The 26,637-nt window shown below is 22.7% G+C and overlaps 1 protein-coding gene across 1 annotated transcript; it reads right to left on the bottom strand.

The window, feature by feature from the left end:
* Window positions 1–9,906: 9,906 nt before the first annotated feature.
* On the bottom strand, window positions 9,907–12,008 carry LOC134836099 (protein artichoke-like). The gene has a single exon (XM_063851302.1). It carries the CDS (start codon window positions 11,996–11,998, stop codon window positions 9,956–9,958), a length of 2,043 nt encoding a protein of 680 aa, XP_063707372.1. The 5' UTR covers window positions 11,999–12,008; the 3' UTR covers window positions 9,907–9,955.
* Between the last annotated feature and the right edge of the window lie 14,629 nt (window positions 12,009–26,637).

Here is a 26,637-nt window from a genome sequence, read left to right as displayed (position 1 = left end):
AAACTTAATAAAATTAAATTAAAATTAAAAAAATAAAAATTTTCAATAAAAAATCGATTTAAAAAAAATTAAATTCACAAAAAGACAATTTATCAACCATTTTATCGCATTAACTAAAAATCATCGAAAATGTCAAATAAAATCTGAGAGGTGAACGAGAAATATATCATCTCAACGACTCTTCCTCCCTAAAAAAAACGAAAAAAAAATCAGAAAAGAACAAAAAATAAATCAATTTTAATGGTGTGAAAATATTATTACTCGTTCTTTCGTTTTCACACTTTTGCCTCTTTTATTTTTGCACCACTTTCTCCTAAATACCGCATGTTGTTATCGTTGTGCGGACAACCATGTGTTTGCTTCTTTGACATATCACTATCGCACACACAGGTCCTGTCATTTGCCACAAAAAGTTCAGCAAGTCATACGTCGCATCGTACGTGAAATGAGCACGAAAAAATGTAAGTTAATCCAGGATAATCAGTCGATGTCGTCTTCTTCCTCTTTTGTTTGGTTCACACCTGTGACTCCATAATTCACACGGGAAAGCTGATAAAGAGAAAGCAAAAAATGCTGATTTGTTTTCAATGAATATTGGCATTATCTCCCCCTCAGTTTTTTTTTCGGCTTGTCGCTATCAACTAATGTATTCTGTCTCTTACGAGGAACTTAACATGACACAAAACAACAATAAGTGTCAATTTATTAAATGTTTCCCATAAATGTCGTGAACTTGAATGACAATGATATATTTTTGGCAGGGCGAAAAAATTTATTACGTGAAAATTATTTGACTTAATCTTAAGTCCTTTAAGGTTATTTTTTAATTAATTTTTTTACCTAAATTCAAGAAATTTAAAAAAAAATATTTTAAAAAAATTCAAAAAATTAAATAAATTTAAAAAAAAAATAAATAAAATTAAAAAAAAAATTTTAAAAATTAAATAAATTAAAAAATAAAATTAATTAAATTGAAAAAATTTAATTAATTAAATTAAATAATTAATAAAATTAAATTAAATTAAATTAAATTAAATTAAATAAATTAAATTAAAAAATAAATTATTTTATTAAATTAATTTTTTAAATTTTAAATTAAATTTTTAAATTTAAAAAAAAATTTAAATTTTAAATTAAAAATTTAAATTTTAAAAAAATTAAATTATTAAAGAAAAAATTAAAAGATTTTTTTTAATTAATTTTTATTTTAAATTTAATTTTTTTTAACAAAATTTAATTTAAAATCCAAATAAAAATTATTTTTGATTTTTTTTGAATTTTTTTTTTCTTAAATTTAAGCTTAAGTCAAAATATTCTTTTAAATCATAATTTTTTGCACCCCTAATTTTTACACGAAAAAATAACCAGTCGCCTCCATTGAAGCAAGACAGATAAGAAATAAATCCCTTCTGTCATTCGTTTTGTTAACAAAAAAAAAATCGACCTACAATAAACATGGAGACATAAAAACTAGACAACTTGCTCCTATTAAATTTCATCCGCAAGATTTTTCCTCTCTCATTCTTCCCTTATTTTCTTTAATTATCTTTGATGTAGTAAACAATAAATGTTTTGTAATGAGGATATTAAGTCGGTCTGTGTAAAATAACAAAAGTGACTCTCCATTTCTGTGCAGGACATAAAATAATAACTACCCATACTCCGCTCGTATTTATAAGTTAAGTACGAGCTTGATGAAGATAATCTTATTTATTTTGTAATAACATCATCATTATACCGACACTGTTGTTGTTGCTGCTAGCCTGTAGGAGGAGCGCGCGCTGCACACGATATGTAATTAACTTTTGTCTAGTTTGGGATGGACGATGCTTTTCATCTCGGCTTAATATAAATAATCTTTTGTTCTCGGATTCTCTCTGCTCGAATAAATAGAACAGATTTCTTATAAATAACTAAAATAACGTAACAAGGAAAGATAATTAATTTGCTTTTAATTAATATAGAAATCAGAGGGCGCTTTTCTTTAGAAAATAACAAAAATAAAATAAAAATTTCAGAATGAGCGACACAAAAAATAAAAGATTATCACATTTCAAAAGATTTTTCATGTATTTATCGGAAAAATTGATAACCAGATACTGTTTATTGGATTTTTTTGATATTCTTATTTTCATCAAAAGGAGAGAAAAAAAGTAAGGCAGGAATCAATAAATTATTTTCTTTTCCTTTGGTTTCTTCTTTATGTGAGCTCTGTGGATAAAAATGGAATTTGTTACTTCATGAAGAGTTATTTTAAAAAATTTAAAGATTTTGTATTTTTTTTTAAATTAAAATTAAATTCATTAATAAATTTAAAATTTTCGATAATTTATTCTTTTCTAATTTTTATGAATTTAAAAAAAAAATCATGTTTAATAAATATTGAATGTTTAATGTCTAAAACGAAAATTTAAATTTTTTAACAATTTAAAAAAACGCTTAAAAATATACTTAAAATAATTATAAATTTTTTGAATATAGCCAACTTTCAACCTTACATCAAAAATAAATAAATTATTAAATAAAATAGACAAAATAATATAAAAAACAAAAAAATGTTTAATTTTGATCTTAAAATAAAATTTTTAGAATTAACTTAATTAATTAATTAACTTAAAAAATATAATTTAAATAAAAATTTTGTTATAAATATTTGTAAAAATAAGTTAAAGTTAGTTTTTTAGAAAAAAATAATTAAAAAAAAAAATTCAAAAAAATTATTAATTTAAAAAATTAATTATTAATTAATTACTTAATTAATTATTAATTAATTACTTTTTTTCAGGTCAATTTTAAATTAAAAATTTAAATTTTTTTTAATTAATTTTTAATTTATTAATTTTTTTTAATTAATTTTTTATAAAATTTCTTTTACTTGAGATTTTAATACTCAAGCTCTAAAAAGTCAAAAAATTAAATTTTAATTTTTTTTAATGAAAAATTAATATAATTAATAAATTAAAAAAAAATAACTTTTAATACTTTTTATTAAATTTTTTTCAATTAGGTAAATTAATTTTTTAAAATTATTTTTTAGAAGACAAAAAAATTTTCGACCCTCTTAAAAAATATCAAAAATTCTGCTTAATTGCATTAAATTTTTTTTATTATTTTTTGAACAAAAATTTTAATAAAAGTGAAACTCACTCTTTTTCCATCCATAGGTTAATGATAAGAAAATCTCGAGAAAAAAAACTCAAAGGAAAGTACGAACTACATGCACGAACGAGCGCTATAATTACATACTTGTTGCCGCTTCGATTTCATCATTTCTCGTTTTCGTCGGAAACATCTGCGAAATCGTTAGAAACTTACCTTTTGAAATCTGATCAGGCATGCGAATTCCGGGAAGTTAACAAGCAGAAGACATCTTACTCCAAAAAACAAAAAAAAAATCGTGTCTGTTGTTTCCTCCTCGCTGACGACGCACGACGACGACGACTGTCAAATGAAAATCCCTCAATGGATTGTTTCTGCGAACGAAAATTGGATTTGAATAAAATTCTTCCGATATTGATTTGATTTTAAGTCCCTATTTAATTTGATTTCAACTTGCCCCCTACCTACCTGATGCTTTTTTAATGTAATTTGTGTGTTCGTCTGTAAAACTTCCTCACATAATAATATTTGCTCAGTTCGTCTTTTTCCTATTGTGATTTACTAAAATCACTCGGAATGCCGGAAAAGGGATAAACTTTTGTTTGGGCACCCACAAAAAAAGGGGAAGAGAGAATCCTGAAGAAGGTTAAATGACACAAATGTGCCTTTTTGTGGACTTTTTGTTGCTCATGTGTTGTTCGTGTTCACAAAATGGAAAAGTAAAATGGATATTTACTCACTTTGTTGACCCAAAGACCTCTCACGTTGCTCCAAAGTCAATATTTTGTACCTGAAAATATAATGAAGAAAGTAAACGTTTAATAATTAATTTTAATTGCAGCGAAATTTCACATCAAAAGAAAGTAATTAGGAAATCCCTTCGGCAAGTCAATATCAAAAGAACGATAAATTACGTCATTTTTCCTCTTTCAATATTTTTCTTCAATATTTCTAAGGAAGCAAAAGAAATTTTAAAATCTAACAAGACAGAAGATATTTCAAGCAAGTCAAGGCAAATAAAAGTCACTGCACGGAAAATAGCGAAGGTATTTTGGATGTCAAATAAAATTTGTCGTGTCATGTAAGTGCTTTACTAAAAAAGAGACAAAAATATTTAAAAAAAAAATCTGTTGGAATTTTTTCATGTGTTACTTGAAATAAAATTCCAACAAAATAATTTTTTTATGTGAATTACTACCAAAATTTTCGGGATACATTTTTCAATCAATTTATTATTTTTTTGAGATAAAATGTTGCAAAAATATTTTTTTTAATAGGTAAGAATTTTTTTAGGCTAGACTGACTAAAGTATTACCGCAGAAAATATTTTTGTCGAAGAACTTTAAGATTATTGGATTTTTCTGCTTAAAAAATATTGTTTTTGAATCAAAGCCAAAAACGAAAAATTTTAAAATAATGTGAAAGTGTGTGAAAATATTTGAATAGGAATAATTTCAATGTTATATTTGCAGTTCTATAAATGAGTGCAGATTTCATACTCATTTAAATCAAATTATGATTTTTTCTGAAGTTGTCGATGAACTTTGCAACTAAAAAAAGAATTAAAAATAAAAATTTATAAATTAATAAAATAATTAATTATTAATTAATTAGTTATTTTTTATTAATTAAATCATTTATTAAAATAAGGCAAAAATTTTTGAATTTTTATAAAACTTAATTCTTACGATAAAAGTAAAATTTTAATTTTTGTTAAAAAAAAAATAAAATAAAATAAAATACATAAAGTTCTAAAAATTATATAACAAAAATTAAATATTCGCCAAGTTTGATTTTAATGAAATTTATATTAAAATTTAAGTTAATTTAAAAGAAAAATTAGATTTTTAATTTTTCAAAAAATATGAATTAAATTTTTTTAAAAAAAAATTAACTTCTTAAAAATTCGCTTTATATTCAAAAATTGATTACAAAAATTTAATTTACTAAAAATTTATTCATTCACTAATATTAAAATTTTTAACTTATTTTATTTTATTTTAATTTTAATTTTAATTTTAATTTTAATTTTATTTTTTTTATTTAATTTTTAATTTTTAATTTAATTTTTAATTTTATTTAATTTTTAATTTAATTTAATTTTTTTAATTTAATTTTTAATTTAATTTTTTTTTTTTAATTTTTTTTTAATTTATTTATTAAGTTAATTAATTTATTTTTATTTTTTTTAATTTTATTTATTTATTTTTTTTTTTTTTGAACAAAAATTAAAATTTTAGATTTAACGTAAAAAATTAGTTCCAAAAAAATTCAAATACTTTTGCCTTATTTTGAAACAAAATGTTTAATTAATTTGTATAAAAAAAATTTCGTTGCTAAGTTCGTTAAAATCTTCAATTTTTCTTTGATCAAACAATTGCAACAAAAACCCGGAAAAACAAACATAAAATAAAATCCTCTTGCATAATGCATGATACGCTTATTTATTGTTTTTAAACATACTCCGTTCCCTATAATAACAAAATAATAATCATAATTAATAAAATACATTAAGAGCACTATTTATTCAACTCGTACTTGAGTTATTTGATGACTCCTTCAATTATTATTCATCATGTTTATTTACGGCTCATTTAATCTCTCCCTCTTCGTTTTGTCTTCGTTTCGCTTAAAAGCTCCGTCGATCGACTTGCGTGACACGTGTTTGATGCAAAAACACTAATAAATTGGCTTTGTCTAAACAATCGCACAGATTTGACACATATTTGACGTAAAGTCATTCAACTGAAAGCTATTTTTGTGTAAAACATGCGGCGACATCGACATCAAACTATCTAAGCTTCATTTTGCGGATTTATTGAAAACACGCGCGAACATTTTTCATTTTTTTTTCTCGTCTTATTTTTTTTCTGTGACAAGATGAACCGCACGGAAAAAGAGAGACATTCTCAAGACATATATTTGTCAACTTGATTAAAATAATGGCATTTCGCTAACATGACATTGTCAGAAAAAGCAACACAAAAATAACGTTTCCGCGAAATTTCAAGACAAATATTGGATTGGAAAGACTGATAGCGGTAATTTGCCATGAAACACTGCGCCAATAATCTTGTTTTGTCACATTATTTAGTGTATCGGAGGCAGAGGCAGAAATTTATCTCATTACATAGTTTTTCGTTTGATTTAAGCCCTTTACAAAAGTTTCTCCTTTTCGAACGAGAAAAAACTGAAAAATTTAATATTCATCGGCAATCAGTGGCGTCTATCTCGACGTCTCGATTTGCATGACTTGTAAATATTTTTTTTTCTTCTCAGTTAAACTATGCCAAGAATTGCAAAAGGACGAAAAAAAAGTTTAGTTTCGCAATTGTGTCTGTAATGTTCCAAAATGACAACGGATAACCTTGAACATGAAAATTGTAAACGCGTGCCATCTTTCTCGTTCGTTTTTCGATCTCATCCCATTTTATGGCTTTGAAATCTTGCGAGGAAGAAGAACTTTTCGACAGTTTGTCGACAAATTAAGAGCTCCTTTGTTCATAATAATAATGATAATGTGGAAACAGTCAAAACCATGTTGTTAATTGCAAATGCGTGGAATTGTGAGAAGTTTGTGTTTTCTAATTTAAAAAAAAAATAATAATTTTTGCTAATTTAACAATTTTTTTTTTATATTTTCATTTTTAAATTAATTTTTTTTTTTTTTTTTTTAAATTTGAAATTTTTTTATTATTTTAAATATTTTTATATTTTTAATTTTTTTTATTTTTAAATTAAAATTTTATTTTTTTATATTTTTTTTTTATTTTTTTTAATTTTTTTAATTTATTTATTTATTTTTTTTTATTATTTTTTTTAAATTTTAAATTTTTTTTTTATTTTTTAATTTTTTTTTATTTTTTTTTTTTTAATTTTTTAATTTTTTTTTATTTTTTAATTTTATTTTTAAATTTATTTTTTTATATTTTTAATTTTTTTTTAATAATTTTTTAAATTTTTTAAATATTTTTCTTATTCAATTTTATTTTAATTTTTAGGAACACTTTCAGAAGACTACAATGTAAAAACAGGTATGATATTTTTTTTATTTTTCAATTTAATTTTTTATATATTTTTAAAATATTTTTTTAGTTTAAATATTAATATTTTTCAATAATTTCTAACTTTTTTTTTAATATGTTTAAATTTATTTTAATATTAATGAAAATATGTTTTATATTTTTACTATTTTATTTTATTTATTTTTTTATTTATTTTATTTTTTTTTTTTTTGAGAAAATGATAAAAATCAATTTTTGTTTAAAAATTTCAACTTTTTTTTAAAGCTCATAATTTTTTATAATTTTTATTTTTTTTTAATTTTTTTATATTTTATTTATTTATTTCAGAAAACTTAAAAAAGCAAAAGAAGTGAGAAAAAAATTTTTTTAAACTTTAGGGTAAGTTTTCAATTAACAGAATTCTATAAATTAATCCAAACCAAGCAATTTTAAAAAAAATCAACATCAACTCAAAATTTAACGAAAATTGTCAATTGAGAGACACAAAATTTTCACAAAGCTTAACAGAGTACCGTTTTATTGTAGTAGGCGGCTTTGATAGCTCCCTCAAGGAAATGAGATTTCATTAAGAGTGTTTTCTTTTTGGCATATGCGGCGAACGAAATAACAGAACCCCATAATGATGATTGTTTGTTCGACACTTAATCCGCTTTTAATTGCAGCATTTTTGTACAAAACTAAAATAAATGCGTAACGCGAAAGGGATACAATTACCACAAACGACGACGACGAAAAAAGGTTAAAAGAGCAGCTGCTCCGTTTCACATCTTTCACCTCAACCTTTGTCGTCTCGAACTTTGGCAATAGATAACGCCTGATCGAAATCGGGACCGAAGCAAATAAATCTCAAATTTTCGCGCGCGCACCGAAAGGAAGAGTAACGTTCAGGCATAATATCCATTAATTTTGTTTATATGTGATAAAACAAATTTTCGACAAAACAATAATGGATTGGCAGAACGAGCATCATTGCTGGTTACTGCGGCGATACAATAAATTTCATCATCCCCAATGTTCTGTAGAGAGAAAAAAACATAAAATGTCCATTTGTAATGCCAACAATGCCTTGCACAACGACAAAAGGATACAACGCGACATAGCATTAAACTAACATAAACGTCACATTTGATTAAATCGAGCAAATACCAATTAATTATAAATGTGTGTGCGTTTGGTAATCTTTTTTTAATGCTCACAAGTGGTTGAGATTTGTTCCGGGCGGAAAGCTTCAGAACGCACGCTAATTCAAAAAATCCCAAAGAGAAAGCGAGCGAAACACACAACGCGGCGGTATTATTTGTGTTTTGATATTACGCGCCACATATCATGAACTGCAGTATTTTCCACATCATTATTATCATCACACATTTATCATCAAGTTTCGACCACAAACGCGATGATACATAATCCCACTAACGTTCAGCGCGGCGCACTGCATTGTTTTAAATTTTGAAATAGGCTTTGCAAAATAGACAATGGAATTATTTATTGCGAGCACACACTCAGAGGCTCGAATTCGTCCTGTGAATTAATAAAGATAAATTTAAGTTCTTTGGAGACAAATTTAATTTTTTTACTCTATTTTTTTATTCTTTAAATTTTAACTTAAAGAAATTTTTAATTTTTAAATTTTGAAAAATTATTTTAATTTAAATTAATTTAATTAATTTAAAATTAATTTAAATAATTAAATTCATTAATTTATTAAAATAAAAATTTTAATTTTATTTTATTTTTATTTTTTTTTAATTTAATTTAAATTTAATTATTTGAATTTAAATTCATTAAAAAAATAATTTAAAATTAAAAAAGAAAATTAAAATTTTTAAATTAATTTATTTTTTTTACTTTTAATATTTAATTTTTTTTAAATTTAATTTAATAATTATTTAATTAATTTTTTTGCTTTATTTTATTTATTTCAATTAAAAAAAATAATTTGTTAAAAAATCAAAAAAATTATTTAATAAATAAAAAAATTAATTATATTTTTTTTTATTTTTAAATTTTTTATTATTTTTTTTAAATTTAATTTAAATAATTATTTAATTAAATTTTTGTTTTATTTTTTATTTATTTAAATTTAAAAAAATAATTTATTAAAAAATAAATTAATTAATTTTATTTAATTTAAATTAATTAATAAAAAAGATTAAAAAATCAATTAGCTTTTAAAAGCACAAAATTAAATTAAATAAAATTAATTATTTAATTTATTTTTAGTTTTTTTTTTAATTTTAATTTCTTCTATTCAAAATAATTAAAAATAAATATATTTATTTAAATTAATTTATTTTGTAAAATTATAAAAAATTAAAAAAAAATCTTCCTTTTAAAATTCTTTGAGTATTAAAAATATATTTTTATGATGTTAATTGAAATTTTAAATCCAAAGTCAGATTTTCAAATAAAGTTCTATAAATTTTCCATAAAAATTTATTCAAAAACTAAATTAATTCATTTATCTCTGATTTTTTTTTTTGCAATAAAAGTAGAAAATTTAAATTAAAAAAAAAAATAAATAAAAAAAAAATAATAAATTATTTTAAAATTAAAATCGAATAAATTTTAAATTTAATAGAAAATAATTAAAATATTTAAGAAAAAAAATTATAAATAACTAAAACTTACCCATTTTCATCCCCCAAGGACACTCATTTACCAACAGTAAAGTCAAAATAAATTAATTTCATGCATAAAAGAAAATTCCATATGCGAAAATTTCGCTAAAAAAATTTAATTTTAGAACAGACGTGAAACGCATAAAAGTTCATTTGCAATTTTATTGAATACTTGAGTGAATATATTGATAAGCTTTATTAAAATACAAATCAAATGGAGTGCTCTATCGTGCTATGTAACGTACTTTGCGTATTTGATCGCCCACGAAAATTGCCGCGGAAGTGTCGGCGTCCTCGAACATATTCAACTACTTTGATCATCGCAAACGTCGTTAAAATCATAAAAATCGCACAAATCATAAATTTCGTGGGCATATCGAAGACATGATCTTGTACTGAAGCAGCAACAACTGGCGACAAAGATTCCTTTTGAAGCGCGACAAAACGATTATTTGTCTCTATTTTATCGGAATTTTTACGAACATCGAACTCCAATTCGACAAGTTGTTGTTTGACCTTGTCCAAAGCGAGTTTTTGTCGATCCAGCGTCATATTGTTCATGATTTCAATCATATTTTTTACTTCTTTTTGATCTAAATTCGATCCGTTAGTTAAAGTCGATAATTGATGAGAGATCAAACTTGACTTTGTTTCATAGAAATTTGAGGTTAACTCAACTAAACGATCTTTAGTGGTTTTTAACTCGTCTTTAAGTTTCTCATTTTCTTGCGTTGAAGCATTTAAAGCTCTGACAATGTCAATTAAGTGATTAACTTTCTCACTTAGGGCTTTTGTATCGTCAGATGCGGAGCTGTTATGCACGTGATGAACAGGAACTTGCCAAAAATTCGGATCTTTTTCGTTTTTCATGCAACCGATCCCTTTGACATTTGATCTGTCAGTGACTTTTGCATCTTCAGTGACATCTACTCGAATATTTCGGCGCGAAAATTCACTGATGACCTTCGCAAGCATTGTACAGTTGAATTGATTGTCTTGCATCCCGATCGCCCCAAGCTTGGGAAAAGTCTCAAAAAGCTCCAAGTGATTAATTGAGGTTAAATTATTGCCATCAATGTACAAAGATTGCAATTCCGTGAGAGATGCAAACATGGGCCAATGGATTTCCTTGAGTTGATTGTAAGCGATATCCAAGGTTATGAGCCTCGTTTGATGCGAAAAGGTTCCGTAATCAATATTACTGATGCCCGTCGTCTCGAGATTCAGGTAAGTTAGCTGAGTGAAGTTTGACAATGAAGTGACCTCTAAGCGCCCGATTTTGTTGAAGGACAAATCAAGTTCAACCAAATGCGTTAATTTTGTGACAGGATCGAGACTTGTCAAATTATTTGAACCCAAATACAGGTGAGTGATGGAGAAATTTGAACTTATGTCTAATTCCGTGAGATAATTCGTTGACAAGTTCAGGTACAAGTTCTCCGGAGTCTCGTAAGAATAAGAAAAAGTTTGACACGAAATACTAAATTTTTTTAAAATATTGTACGAAACATCCACAAACTTCAAAATATTCGGCATGTTATCAAATAGCACCAAGTCGAAGACTGCTAATTTATTTCCATTCAAATCAATTTCACGAATCTGCTGATTCCCGAGGAAAATATTGCCGCTCAACTCGTGCAAATCGTTGTTATCCAACTTTATCTTCCGCAAATTCTTGATAACGTTGAAGGTCTTCTCGGCAATTTCCGTAAGTTTGTTCGACGATAACACCAGAGTCTTTAGATTTGCCAGTTCCGTGAACGCCTTCTCGTCAATTTGATCAATTTGATTCGCAGACAAGTCCAGGGAGTCTAATAAAGTTGCTCCATTAAAAGCTCCCTTCTCAAGTTTTGTAATATTATTCCGCGAAACATCCAAGCGCATTAATTTTTTGGCAAATTCGAAGGTAAAACGATGCAAATCTTCGATGCCGGCACTTTGTATCTTCAGTTGCTCCATATTTTTGTACGTTTGAAACATTTGGCGGGGAATTTCGGTCATTTGAGAATTTTTTACCTCGAAATTCGTTAAAAAATCAACACTTTTGCGATATCCATAATGACGATGGTCGTAAATGTCACGAATTTTGAAGTTATAATCGACTTCGGGGTCAGAGTAGTTCAAGCCAGATAAAGTACAAATCGGTCCTTGATAGTTTGAGGTTATTTTGGCTTCATCACAATCGATATCCACGGCGGAAGAAAAGGAAATTTTAATTAAAATTAAAATTATTATGGCAAAAAGGCGATTCATAATGACGAATGTTAAAAATGTAACCGCATTCGACGAAAGAAAAGAAGTAACTGAAACGATTAAATTGCAATCTAAGGGATTTTTGATAAATTTTTTACAAATAGAGAGGGACGGGAGAAGTAAAAATATGAAATTTCGTTAATTTTGTTAATTTGAAGAGCGAAAAAATGTTTCAGTCTATAAATTGCATAGTTCTGCATAATTGTATTGTTTGTTTATCTTTGTCGTAAAAGTAGCTCGAATTACATGAGACACACTTTGTATGTATAAAGAAGAGAAGCGATAAGAATATTCCATAAGAGAGTCGCAGAAAGTGAGTCATTAATTAATTTTTCGAAGAATTTCTTTGATTTAAATTTTTGTTTTGAAAAAAAAAATTGTTATTTTAAATTTTAATATCCTGCGATTTTTATCCAAATAGATCTTTTAATTTATTTCTTTTAAATTAAAAAATAAATTAATTTATTAAATTGTTTTTAATTAGGTATCTTAGCAATTTTTTAAAAATATATTTACCTGTAATTAATTTATTTTATTTTATTTTTTTAATTTCTTTTGTTATATTTTTTGATTAAAATATTTTAGTTTTCATTTCAATTTTTCATCAATTAATTAATTTTAAAAAATTCAAATTAATATGTACATATAATAATTATTATTCATTTTTTTATTATTATAAAATATTTTTTTAATAATTTTAATTAAAATTTTAATTTTTTATTTTAATTTAATTTAATTTATTAATTTTTTTCAATTATTATTTATTTTAAATTTATTTTTTTTTAAATTTGAAAAATAATTTTAAATATTTTAAGATATTTTTTTTTAAATTTTTTGTTATAATTATTTTTAGTGAGCCCTCATAATAAGAGGATTTTGACATAAATTTTTTTTTATCAATTTTTTTCGCTAACATCTTTAAATGGCTCCTGTACATCGAAAACGCAAAATTTAGAAAAAGTCCAAAACAAAAGTTGTTTCTAATGCCAAAACCTTCAATTTGAGACGGAGAACCGTGATCCAGCTTAATTTTGAAAAATCGGTATGTGAGCCCTCATAATAAGAGCATTTTGACTTAATTTTTTTTTCATCAATTTTTTTTGCTAACATCTTTAAATGGCTCCTGTACATCGAAAACGCAAAATTTAGAAAAAGTCCAAAACAAAAGTTGTTTCTAATGCCAAAACCTTCAATTTGAGACGGAGAACCGTGATCTAGCTTAATTTTGAAAAATCGGTATGTGAGCCCTCATAATAAGAGCATTTTGACTTAATTTTTTTTTCATCAATTTTTTTTTTGCTAACATCTTTAAATGGCTCCTGTACATCGAAAACGCAAAATTTAGAAAAAGTCCAAAACAAAAGTTGTTTCTAATGCCAAAACCTTCAATTTGAGACGGAGAACCGTGATCTAGCTTAATTTTGAAAAATCGGTATGTGAGCCCTCATAATAAGAGCATTTTGACTTGAATTTTTTTTTCATCAATTTTTTTTGCTAACATCTTTAAATGGCTCCTGTACATCGAAAACGCAAAATTTAGAAAAAGTCCAAAACAAAAGTTGTTTCTAATGCGAAAACCTTCTAATGCCAGAAGGGCAATGTAGCTCAATTTTCAAAAATAGGTACGTGATTTTTAGTTTTCATTTAATTTTTAATTAATTAAAATAGCTTTTTTTATCCTTCTTTTATTTTTTTAATTTTAGTTAGGGTCAGGGCATTACTTATCGGTAACTTTAGGATTTTTTGATTTTGATCATTAATTTTTTGAACCGATTTTTGTGATGAGTTAAGCATTCACATGTTTATTATTTTCAATTATTAACTTTAGTTTTTTATTCATATTTCGCGAAAAAAAATTGAATTTTCCAAAAATTGTCAGATTCTTGACTTACCGTGAAAAGGATGACTTATCGTGATATGATTCTTGACTTACCGTGATTTTTAAATTACATTAAAAATTGCTTAAAATCTTTGTTTTGCACGTTTTAGTGCATGTTTTTGCAAAATATAAGAAGTAAATTAACACCTCCATAAAGACTTTTTATTATTTATCAGGATTTTCTTAGAAAAAATTAGCCTCAAAAATATGGTTGGTTTTTAAATACTAAATCGAAAAAATCAAAATTTAAGATTTTTTAATTTTTATCGATTTGATGATCTTAGAAGCCTGTAACATTACAGTAAAGCTTATTTAGCATAGCTAAACGTGTGTGCAAAGTACAAGCTCAATATCATTGAAGAAAATAAGTTTTTTTCAAATTTCAATATTTTGTGGTTAATTAGACTCAAATCACAATCTTTTTAAACTAGTTTTTGATTATTCGATAAATTTATGCCATTTTGCATAAAAACTTCTGCCTTAAAACTTCTTCTATTCAACAAAAATTGAAAATCACGAACAAAAATGCTCATCACGGTAAGTCATCCTACCCAGAAATATGAGGATGACTTACCGTGATTTAGTTTGGCTTGAAAAAAATTATGTTTAAACAATAGTTTGATGGGTTTAACCCATTAAGTAACAAAATTTAAGGGCTTTTTTAGCCATCTGATACAAAGATTTGCACAAAAATCATTAAAATTTAGGATTTTTTGATCTTTGAAAATTTTAGGTCAAAATCTGCCTTCTTGAAAATTTTATTAAGAAAATTAAATTTTCTCGACTTTTCAAAATAAAATGTATCAAATTTTTATTATTGTTTAAAGAATTGCAAAACCAATAATTGTATCGTAATAAGAAAGGTTTAAAGTTCAATTTTTGATAAAAACATAATCAGGTTTGCAATAGAAAATTCGAGAAAATTTGAAAAAAAGTTAAAAAATCACGGTAAGTAGTGCATACCGAAAAGTAATGCCCTGACCCTAATTTAATTTTTTTTTTCAAATAGGAAATATCAAACAAAAATTGCTACAAAAACAAGGAAATATTAAACAAAATCTGATGACATCACATTTGTTACTTCATCAACTAACCACATCCTCTGATATGATTGAATATTATTAAATTTTATCAAGTTATCATCATTTACCCTTCAAAGTTTTCAACAAATTGAATTCCGTAACACGAGTTGTCGTCACCGACGAGTCACCATGAGGAAACATTAAACAAAATTTTCTGATAAGCTAATGTTTCGCATCCAACTGCATTCCATCTAAATTAAAGCGCCGGTCGTACATTCATTAGGAATTGTTTGTTAAATGAAGCAGAAATTGTACACTAAACTTAAGCTTTGTATCGTAGTTGTGTGGTTTTCGGTTCGTATCTACCCCCGAAAATAGTTGCACAGTTGTATAATTTTATTAAGAGAGTTTGTTGTTCTACGATGTTGCAAAAACCACAATGCGAGAAGAGCTCGGCAACTCAATGATATTATAAATGAATAGACAATTCATCATCATTTTCTTTATATTTATAAATTTCAATGAGAATAATAAAGTCTCTCTGTGTTTCCCGTCGTTGTAGATTCAACAAGCAAACCATCGGAGCATCCAAAAGAGAGTTTTCCGACAACAAGGCAATGGTAAATGAATAAAAAATTTCCTTGTCACCGTATTTTAAATGTATGAAGCTCTGTGGGTTGAAAAGAGATTGAATTAAAATTAAAATTAAAATTAAAATTAAAATTAAAATTAAAATTAAAATTAAAATTAAAATTAAAATTAAAATTAAAATTAAAATTAAAATTAAAATTAAAATTAAAATTAAAATTAAAATTAAAATTAAAATTAAAATTAAAATTAAAATTAAAATTAAAAATAAAATTAAAATTAAAATTAAAATTAAAATTATTAAAATTATTAAAATTATTAAAATTATTAAAATTATTAAAATTATTAAAATTATTAAAATTATTAAAATTATTAAAATTATTAAAATTATTAAAATTATTAAAATTATTAAAATTATTAAAATTATTAAAATTATTAAAATTATTAAAATTATTAAAATTATTAAAATTATTAAAATTATTAAAATTATTAAAATTATTAAAATTATTAAAATTATTAAAATTATTAAAATTATTAAAATTATTAAAATTATTAAAATTATTAAAATTATTAAAATTATTAAAATTATTAAAATTATTAAAATTATTAAAATTATTAAAATTATTAAAATTATTAAAATTATTAAAATTATTAAAATTATTAAAATTATTAAAATTATTAAAATTATTAAAATTATTAAAATTATTAAAATTATTAAAATTATTAAAATTATTAAAATTATTAAAATTATTAAAATTATTAAAATTATTAAAATTATTAAAATTATTAAAATTATTAAAATTATTAAAATTATTAAAATTATTAAAATTATTAAAATTATTAAAATTATTAAAATTATTAAAATTATTAAAATTATTAAAATTATTAAAATTATTAAAATTATTAAAATTATTAAAATTATTAAAATTATTAAAATTATTAAAATTATTAAAATTATTAAAATTATTAAAATTATTAAAATTATTAAAATTATTAAAATTATTAAAATTATTTTAATTATTAAATTATTAATTAAAATTATTAAATTATTATTATTAAAATTATTTAAATTAAAATTATTAAAATTATTAAAATTATTAAAATTATTAAAATTATTAAAATTAAAAGAGCTAATTTCCCTCTTTTTCTATTCGCAGATTTTGATGCACGGTAAAGAGCATTTCTAATGCACTCTTGTTGTTTGGTCTTGACAAGCAATTTAATGCAACTTTGAATATAATAGGTCTCTGCGACACACACACGACGCAGCAGCAACAACAAGACAAGAAAAGGAGTTGTAGTAAATTTTCGCTTGAACAATCAGGACAAGAGAATAATTGTAGCATGCAAGCAAGCACATACATCAAAAACACATTTAGATGACTAACTTTTATCATTTTTCATCATCATCATCATCATCGTCGTTGTTGCCTTTTCTTGGAGGAGAGTTTGTTTGTTCATTTGGAACAAACAAATGTCATGTACCGGAGAATAAACCGTAAAATGTGCAAGTGCATTCTCATCCGGACCAAAGTCTCTTCGTTCTGCCTGAATTACTCTTGCATTTTATTCATGGAAACGCTACGGCAAAAATTTATTTATTTTCTAATTGAATACTTGGGAGAATTTCCGCATGCATCGCACAGGGAAATGCTTTTAAAATTTTCGGTAAACAAAGAAAATCTCCTCGTTCGAGAAACGATCAAATTTCTTCAAAAGTGCCTTGAAACACATTCTTTATCGATTATAAAACAATTTATCATGATAGCAAATTTATTGGATGAAGTATTGCAAGACATATATATTTATAATAAAGTGCTTAACTTTGTCAGAGACGTTTTTCATAGAGACGGATTTTAATAATAATAATAATACAAATATCGTGAAATATGAAGAATATTGCATGACAAAGAAGATAGAATGGAAAGAAAACTGCTTCGTAATAGGATATCGTGCAAGATGCCTTCTGACGGATGATTTCAAGGCAAAACATGTTGCACATCTCACAAGAATGATTGAAGACGTTGTTTTATTAATATACTTTTTTCCATTTCTCATTTTTTTTCTTTTTCATTTTCTTTGAATGGAAGTTAGCAAAGAAATCAGTCAAGTATGGAAAACAATAAGGAAATTCAAGGAAAAGAGATGAAAGAAGCGACAAAAGATTCAATATGGAATTATTTTTTTAAAAATGTGTAAGTATTAAATATTTAAAATTAAGATATTTCAAAATTTTCCAAAAATTATTTTAAAAAATATTTATTTTTTTTATTAAAATATTTTTTTCATATAAGGTTAATGGGGTACAAAAAAAATTAAAGAAATTTTATTTTATTTTTTTTTTTTTTTTAATTTTTTTTTTTAATTATTATTTATTTTTTTCAGTTTTTCATTTTTTTGAATATGAAAAAATTTTTAGGTACTTTACGAATCGTCAAAAAAGTTTTACAAATTTATTAGTTAATTTTGTTTTTCTTTTCTTTTTTTTTTTTGAAAACGGATTTTTATTAAATTTATTTTAATTTAATTATTTTATTTATTTTATTTTTTTTTTAATTTAATTTAATTGAAATTAATTAAATTATATTTATTAAATTATTTTATAATGTGAATATGAAAAAAATTTTATTTAACAAATTTAAAAGTCTTACAAATTTATTAGTTAATTTTTTTTTCTTTTTTTAGAAAACAAATTTTTATTAAATTTTTTTTCATTTTTTTATTTATTTTTTTTTTTTTTTTAATTAATTTTTTTATTAAATAATTTAATATTATTTTAATTGTACGATTATTTTTTTATTTAATTTATTTATTAATTTTTTTGTTAATTTTTTTATTAATTATTTTTTTTAATTAAACTTAGTATTAATTAAGCTTAATAATAATTAAATTAATTTTCATCAAAAAATTTGTAAAATAATTCTTTGTAGGTATATAATTTTACATTAATTTTTGATAAATCTTCTTATTTTTAAATCTTTTGAATATTCAAGGTCACCGAAACACGATTACTATTCAAGACGTTGTTCTGTCTGTCTCTTAGTCAAGAACTCTCTTCAGTAATTTCATGAGATTATCTACTTGTCTCGTTGAAACACTCTTCAGTTATTCTCCCCTAAAGACACTTTGACACTTCTGAAGTACCTTTTCAAGCCGACAAAAACCCCACTTTAATGAAACCTTTCTTCTTCAAATTTCCTGATGAATTCCATGAAAAGCAAAAAAAAAATTGTCACCTCTTGTTTTTTTTTTATTTTTTGCTCCAACACCTAAATATAATAAAATTAATCCTAAAAGCATTTCATAATATTTTTTTTCTTTATCTTTTTACGTGTCTATCAAAGTTTTGTATAATTGGAACAACAACAAGTACTGTTCCGTAAAGCTATTATTATTTTTCAACTTATTTTTCCTTGCTTAACAATGTTTGTTTAAGTAATGCTTGAATTTATAATCATTAAAAAAATACATTTTGAATCATAAATAAACAACTGGGTTTGAATTTTTCTTTTTGGCTTGCTAACCGATTATCCGACGTTAAACCCTTTTATCCAGTAAACACTTCAGGTACTTTTTTCCCTTTCCAAAGAATTATCGAACTTTTTTTTATTTTTTGTTCGTTACTGAACTTCGTTAAAACCTAAAAGTGGTCAACAACAAAGATGAGGAAAAAAATTGTACGGAAAAACTTTTGTGCGTTATTGTAGAATTTTTTCATGTGCTACATTGTTTTTTAATGTCAAAAAAAAATAAAATAAAATAATTTATTTAAAAAAAAAATTAAAAATAAATAAATTAATTTATTAAAACTATTTTTCAAGAAAAAAAAATTTTAACGCATGTAAATTTATTTTTTTATTATTTTTAATTTTTTATTAATTAATTTTTAATTTTTTTTTCACTTTTTAAAATTTGTATTTTTAATTTTTAAAAATTTTCTTTAGGCTTAAAATATTTTGATTTTTATTCAATTTTAAATTTAAAATAATTTAATAATTAATAATTAAATTTTGCTTGCAATTATTTTATTATTTATTCCATTAAAAATTTTTAATTCCACAAAAAATTATTTTTTTCTTCTATAATTTTTTTTTCACTTTTTAAAATTTTTATTTTCAATATTAATTTTTAAAAAATTTCTTCACTTTATTTTTAATTTTTTTTTTCTTAATTTAATTTAAAATTTTTAATTTAAATAAATTTTATTTTTTTAATTAATTGAATTGAATTTTATTTAATTAAATAAAATTAATAATTTTTTTAAAGATAAAATAAAAAGTTTTATAATAAAAATAACTAAATAAAAAAAAATTAATATTAGTAAAAAAAAATGTTGACAGTTAACAAAAAAAAATATTAATAAATTAAATTGAAAAAAAAAATTAAATAATTTTATTTAAAAAAATTTTTTTCAAAAATATACCAAAATTAAATTTGTTTGCTAATTCAAACATTTTTTTCTTCTTTCAGTGAAAACGACTTGACTTGCCTCGACAATATCCATAATTTAACCAGAAATGTGTGGGTTTTTGATGGTAAAATATAAAAAAAAACTTTTTTTTGTACGTTCATGTTTTTCTTCCTCAGCGACATTTTGGTCCTAAATTATTATTGAGACAAAGCAGCAATGCAGAATTATTTCTGTCAACTGCGAACAATGACCTCATTTTTTATTCTTTAATTTTTTTTTTGTCAAATTTGCAGTTCAAAGGCCTTTGTTAACAGCGTGAAACTCTAAATAAAGGTTACCTGATGAATATTTCCGTGCTGCATGTAAATAACGGTAAATACCAAACAAAATTGAGCAAATATCAGAATTTACGGCAAAACACATTTAAATATCATCATGATCGCTCCTCTGCTCGGCACGGCACAAACGAGTTGATGATTCCATTGAAATTGAAATTAAATTCATTGCAACAGCAGCAGCAGCAACAAAACACGAACACGAGAGCAGCGTCAGCTCGAAACAATACACAAGACATTTGAGAGGCAAAAACCATGTTAACGTTCGTAATTTTTTAGGCCAGTATCTCATCTGGTATGTTATCCGCTCTATTGTGTGTGTGTGTGTGTGTTTGGCTTAGGAAATAAATTTCCCTTATGGAACAATAAATAAAATAATAATATTGTACTTACACATGTGAAATTTTATAAACACACACACACACTCACACACATAAATTTCAGCTCAGCGATATTACTTTTGAATACGGTTGTTGCTACGAGCGCAGTTTATTTTTTCAACGAAATTTTTCTCGCGTGAAGCAAAGTTCGTAAATCGCTTTCTGAGCTCTTTTTCTGTGAATTTTTGAAGGAAATGGATAAAAAAGCGCTTTTAAAGGCAACTGCTGAGACTCGATTTTAATAGAAAATTTTGCTATTACTTGTCGGCTTGCATAAAAAAAATAAGAAAATAGCGGAAATTTTTATAAAATTCAAGAAATGGCTGTCAAAGTTCTTTCGTAGTTGATTACTTTCAGATGATTACATTCAACAATTTTTTTGTAGCTTATAAAAAATGTAAAAAATTTCTTTAATTTTTTTTTTCTGAAGCAAAAGTTTAATTTTATTATTTTTTAATATATTTTTTTAATTTTTGCAATAATTTTTTACATTTTTCTATTTTTTGTTATTTAATTTAAAAAAAATATATTTATTTATTTTTTTTTTAATTTAATTGAATTAATTCTTATTTGAATTTTAAATTTTTAATATTTTTTTTTAATTTATAATTTTAAAATTTTTTTTTTTTTTTGTAAAAATTTTAATAAATTTTATTTATTTTTTTTAATTTAATTTTAATTACATATGAATATAATAATAAAATTAGGGAAATTTTTTTATTAAAAAAATAATTTTTTTTTTTCTTAAATTAAAAATTTTTAAATGAATGACGAATGATTTTCTGAATTTTAACAAAATTAAAATTTTTGCACATAATTATTAAATTCCACGATTTTTTTTATATAATTTTTAAATTTAAAAAATTGAACTTATGCATTTTGATTCATTGAAGATTAAAAAAATAAATTTTATAGATAATTAATTATTTAATTAAATATAAATAAAACAAAAAAAATGAAAATTATTTTAATTTTGTGGTATTGATAAAAAATTTTAAAATATTTTTAAAAAATTATTCAAAAGTAAAAAACTAATTAATTTTAAATAAAATAAAATTAAAATTAAAAAAAATATATTTTTAATTTTATTTTAAAATATTTTGAATTTATAAAAAAAAATATATTTAAAATTAATTTAAAATTTCAAGAAATACTTTAAATAAAAAATCAGAAAATATTTCATTTTATTAAAAAAAAAAAAGAAAAATCAATTCAAATTGATTTCACCCAATTTAATAAAAAGAAACAAAAAAATCACTTATTTAACGATGAAAATTGAATCCACCCCTCAATAGATTTCAATTTACTTGTCATTTGAGATAAAAATAAAAAACAAACAGTCCTCAATGTTTATTCAATGCAACAAAATTCTTCTTTGATGAAAAAAAAATTTAAATCATGTTGACCCAGACGTTCTACTTTTATAAAATGATGATCCAACTGACGCATGCCTTCGAATATCTCAAAAAAAAAAATAAAAATTTAATAAAAATCTCGATACATTTTTCGCAAGTCAGAAAAAGAAAAAGTTGAGCAAACATAATAAAAATTTGCTTTGATGGTCAAATATGTGAAAAAAATATTACTTGTCTCGCCGGGAGTGCATCGTTTCTCAGAATGCGACGCATATTTTGCTCATGCTGTACTTTTTTTTGTTGCTCGAAGCCACAGAAAAACCATTTTGAATTGAAATTCTTGCTCGTGTGTGTGACTTCATATCGATATATATTAAAATACAATAGATATTTATAGAAAATGAATAGAAAAGTCAAGTGTTTGCTATTCTTTCCGCCATCATGCCTTCGCACACACATTTCGAAGCTTGGGGAGCGTCGAGCAGCAAAAAAAAAGCAGTCATCGTTATCGTAAATCCAATAAGTATTAAATAAATTGCAAATAACTTTGCATCTACAATTGACTGGAACGGAAAAAGATCGGCACACAGAAATGAATGAGGAACAGAAAGGAGAGCGAACAAAAAAAAATAAGTAGGAATAAGTAGCATTTTTACATGAATGGAAACTTATTCATGACGTTTTTATTTTTTTTTTTTGTTCGCAAGCTGTTTTGTTCGTGTGTGTTGAGTTGTGCACAGATGCATCAAGAATTTGTATTTTTTTTTTATTTTAAAATTAATAATAAAACAGGAGAAAAAACTGAGAAGTGAAACACATGCAAAAACTTTTGTCTTGAGAAACGTTTTCTTTTTTTTAATAATGTTGAATATTAGAAAAATAATTTTAAAAATCTAAAAAGAGCGCATTTTGAATATAAAAAAATACAATACAAAAAAAATTAAAGGAAATTAAAAATATATTTATTTAAAAATTTAATTTTTTTTAAATCAAATTTATATGATTTTTTGAATTAATAAATTTTAAAAAAAAATTAATTATTTAATTATTTTTATAAAAAGTTAACATTTTAAATTTTTAAATAAAAATTTTGAAAATTAATTTAATAATTATTTTTTTAAAATAAATCAATTTTTAATTTTTAACAATGATATTTTTAAATAAAATATTTAATGAAAATAATTTAATAATATTTTTAAAAAAAAAATTCAATTATTATTTTTTTATGTAAAATTTTTAAAAGTTATTTTTTGTCAAATATTAAATTTTAATTTTTTTAAAAAACAATTTCAATTTTTTTAATTTTAATTAAATATTTTTAACTTTATCTAAAAGTTTAAAAAAATATTTAAAAATTTTTTAAAATTAAATTATAATTTAATTTTCAATTTTAAATTTGTTTTAATTAAATAAAATTTTTATTTTTTGCAAATAATAATTAAATCCATATTTTTTTTATTTTTTTTTTATTAATTTTTAAATAATTTTAAAATTATCAAAGTTAAAAAAAAAATTTTTAAATAATTTTTTATAATTTTAAATTTTTTTGATTTTTTTTTAAATTGCAAATTATTATGTAAATTAATTATAATTTTTATTCAATTATTTTAAATTAATTTTTAAATTTATTTTTTTTAAACATCAAAATTTTAAAAAAAAATTTTTTTATTTATTTTTTAAATTATACTTTCTGTATTTTTTTGCAAATATAATCAAATTTCACGATTTTTTTATTTATTTTTTTTTTGTAATTTTTTTAAATGAATTTTAAAAAAATTAAATTTTAAATTTTGAATCATTGAACATTTATTTTATTTTTATATTATTTATTTTTACAAAAAAAAATAAATTTTATTTTTCTTAACTTTTGCATTTTTTATGAATTTTTACTGTTCAGAAAGACAAACTTACTTTTGATATTTTTTTTTAATTTTCATGCAAAAAATGCTCTTCCAAAACGTGAAACAAAAGCAAAATCATTTAAAAATGCAGAAAAATCCCACTTTTTCTTCTACTTTTACTTCATCCGTATACATAAATATTTAATAAAAATGAAGAAAACGGGAGAAAAACTCACTTAACTAAATCAAAAACAGTCAACAAGAAACTTTTGCTCTATTTAGTGACAGATTTAGTTTAGTTTTGGTACATACCGTATATTTGTTTGTCTTTCATTTCCCTTTAGTCGTTCCATTTTCTCGTTTACTTAAACTCCCATAAAAATGCAGTGTGCACACAAAATACCGAGGCGCAGCAGAAAAACGACGAAAAAAACGTATAACTTGAAGATTTTGTTTGCTAATGCATTTAAGATACGCTCCTTTTACTTTTGTCTTTTCTCTTTTTGCCGACGAGCGACGACGAGGGATGTAAAAAAATCCTTGAAATGTGACTGGAAATGATGATGAAAATTAATTTAGTGTTGCAGAGAGAAGTTTTCCCGTGAGCATTCAATTAAAGCATTACCGCACTTTTTTTTTGCTTGCTGGCCCGTAATTCATGCATTGCCTCAAATTGCCCTACATACAAAACTGCAACTAAATGGCTTGAATATTTATTTTGTCGTTATCATGCTTTCTCTCTATTTTTTGCTCTCGAACGATGAAAAAAATTGCTAACTTTCATACAACACATTTATTTTATGGGGAAATGATATGCACTTCCACACACGCAAACACGATTTTTTTCCCAAATTTAATGATTTCGATGCAACGAAGAGGCAGCGCGCGCCACAAGAGATATAAGTTAAATGAAAATATCACGTTTATAATTTAACAAGATAATATAAAATGTTATTATCATTGTGCCGTTGTCGTATGACCACCAACGTGAACTTGCAATGGGACATAAAACGGTTTAAGGAAAACTTTTTAACACGGCAAAGTTTACGTTTTTTTTTCATCATCCTTCAACGAAACTTCTGGGCCCGAACCCGATATCATCGTGATTGCTCAGATTTTTTGCTTTTTTCGTAAGAAAATCTATTAAAAGGTGAGTTGTGGCACAGATTTAATGGAGTTACTCTTTTTTTACATTTTTTTTTAGAAAAGACGTAAAAAAGTAAGTGAGAAGAGGCTATGAAAAAAAAGTAAAAAAAAAAATATTTTAGAAACTTTACAAATTAGATTAAAATTGAAAAAGGAACAAAATGGAGACGAAAATTTTTCGGTACAGGAATTGCGGCACGTGTATCTGTTAATATTGGCAGCAAAGGAAAAAAAAGGAGGAAAAATATTGGAAGGACGGGAAATTATGGTTAATGATAAGACAAAGCACGGCAACGATAATGAGGTTATGGAAGTTTTTAACCACGTTGAGGCAAGATTTGAGGAAAAAAGAGGCAGAAAATTTATTTAAGATTAAGAAACTCGTGTAAGGTTCAGTTTTTTTTGGGTATGAAAGGTAATTTTAATGGGTTTGTTGGTCAAGTTCAAGTTGGAAAAAAAAATTAAAAAGTATTCGTTAAAATTTAATTTTGTTCATTTTTCGAAATTTTTAAAATTACCTAATTTTAGATTTTTTATAAATTTATTTTAAAATATTTTTTAATTTTTTTTCGTAATTTAAAATTTAAAAAAAAAATTAAATTTAAATTTTTAATTCAAATATTAAACATTAAAATATTCTAAAGATAAAAAATAAATCAAATTAAATTAAAAAGTATTCGTTCAAAAAATTCGTTAATTTTTCAAGTTAACTTTTTTTTTAATTTTTTTTAATTTTTTTTTTCCAAATTTATTTACGAATATTTTTTCGTAATTTGAAATTGAAAAAAAATTATTTTTTATTAAAATCTTAAATATTTAAAAAAATACTAGAAAATATATAAAAAAATAAATATCAAATTAAAATATATAAATCAATATGCAAATATATTTTCTTTTTTTGATTAAATCATAAACTATTTTTTTAATATTTTTTTTTTCATTATTTTAATTTTTTTTATTATTATTTATTTATTAATATTTCTTTAAAATATAAAAAAATTAAAATTTTAAGAAATATAAATTTTCCAGAAATATTTTCATTTAATTAAATATATTAATGTTTATAATTTTTTTTATTTTTTTTTTTTAATTATTTTTTTTAAATTTGAATAATATTAAACTAAAGAAATAATTTTAAAAATTAATTATAATTTAAAATAATTAAATAAAAAAAAATAATTAAAATAATTTTAAAAAAATCATTTTCAAGAAAAAAAATTTGTTTAAATTTTTTTAAGAAAAATTTTTTATATTAACATTTTAATATAAACTTTTGGTTAAAATCATTCATTTTTAAATTTTAATTTACCTAACTTTTTTTTAATACTTTTATTTTTTTATATTTTTCAGATGTTTTTTTGATTTAATAATTTTTTTAAAATTAATAGAAAATCTTAAAATTTTAAATATTGTTTTTTCATAATTTTTTTTTTTGCAAGCAGACAAAAACTTTTTAATTTTAAAAAAATATTATTTTTAAATATTTTTTTTAATATTTTTTTTTTATTTTTTTCAGAATGTAAAAAAATCCTCAAAATGGGCCGACTTACAAAATGTCTCAATGCCAAGGTCAAACATCCCAAAAGAACAATCAATCAAAAATACTTCATGAAAGTCTGTCGCCTTCCTTTCCAAAAAAATATAGCAACAAAACTCCAATTTGTATCAACATTAATTTAGCT

This window comes from Culicoides brevitarsis, chromosome 1 (assembly GCF_036172545.1).
Source record: "Culicoides brevitarsis isolate CSIRO-B50_1 chromosome 1, AGI_CSIRO_Cbre_v1, whole genome shotgun sequence".
Taxonomy (NCBI): Eukaryota; Metazoa; Arthropoda; class Insecta; order Diptera; family Ceratopogonidae; genus Culicoides; species Culicoides brevitarsis.
The sequence above is the reverse complement of the archived record's forward strand: the minus strand, read 5'-3'. Positions and strand labels throughout refer to the sequence as shown.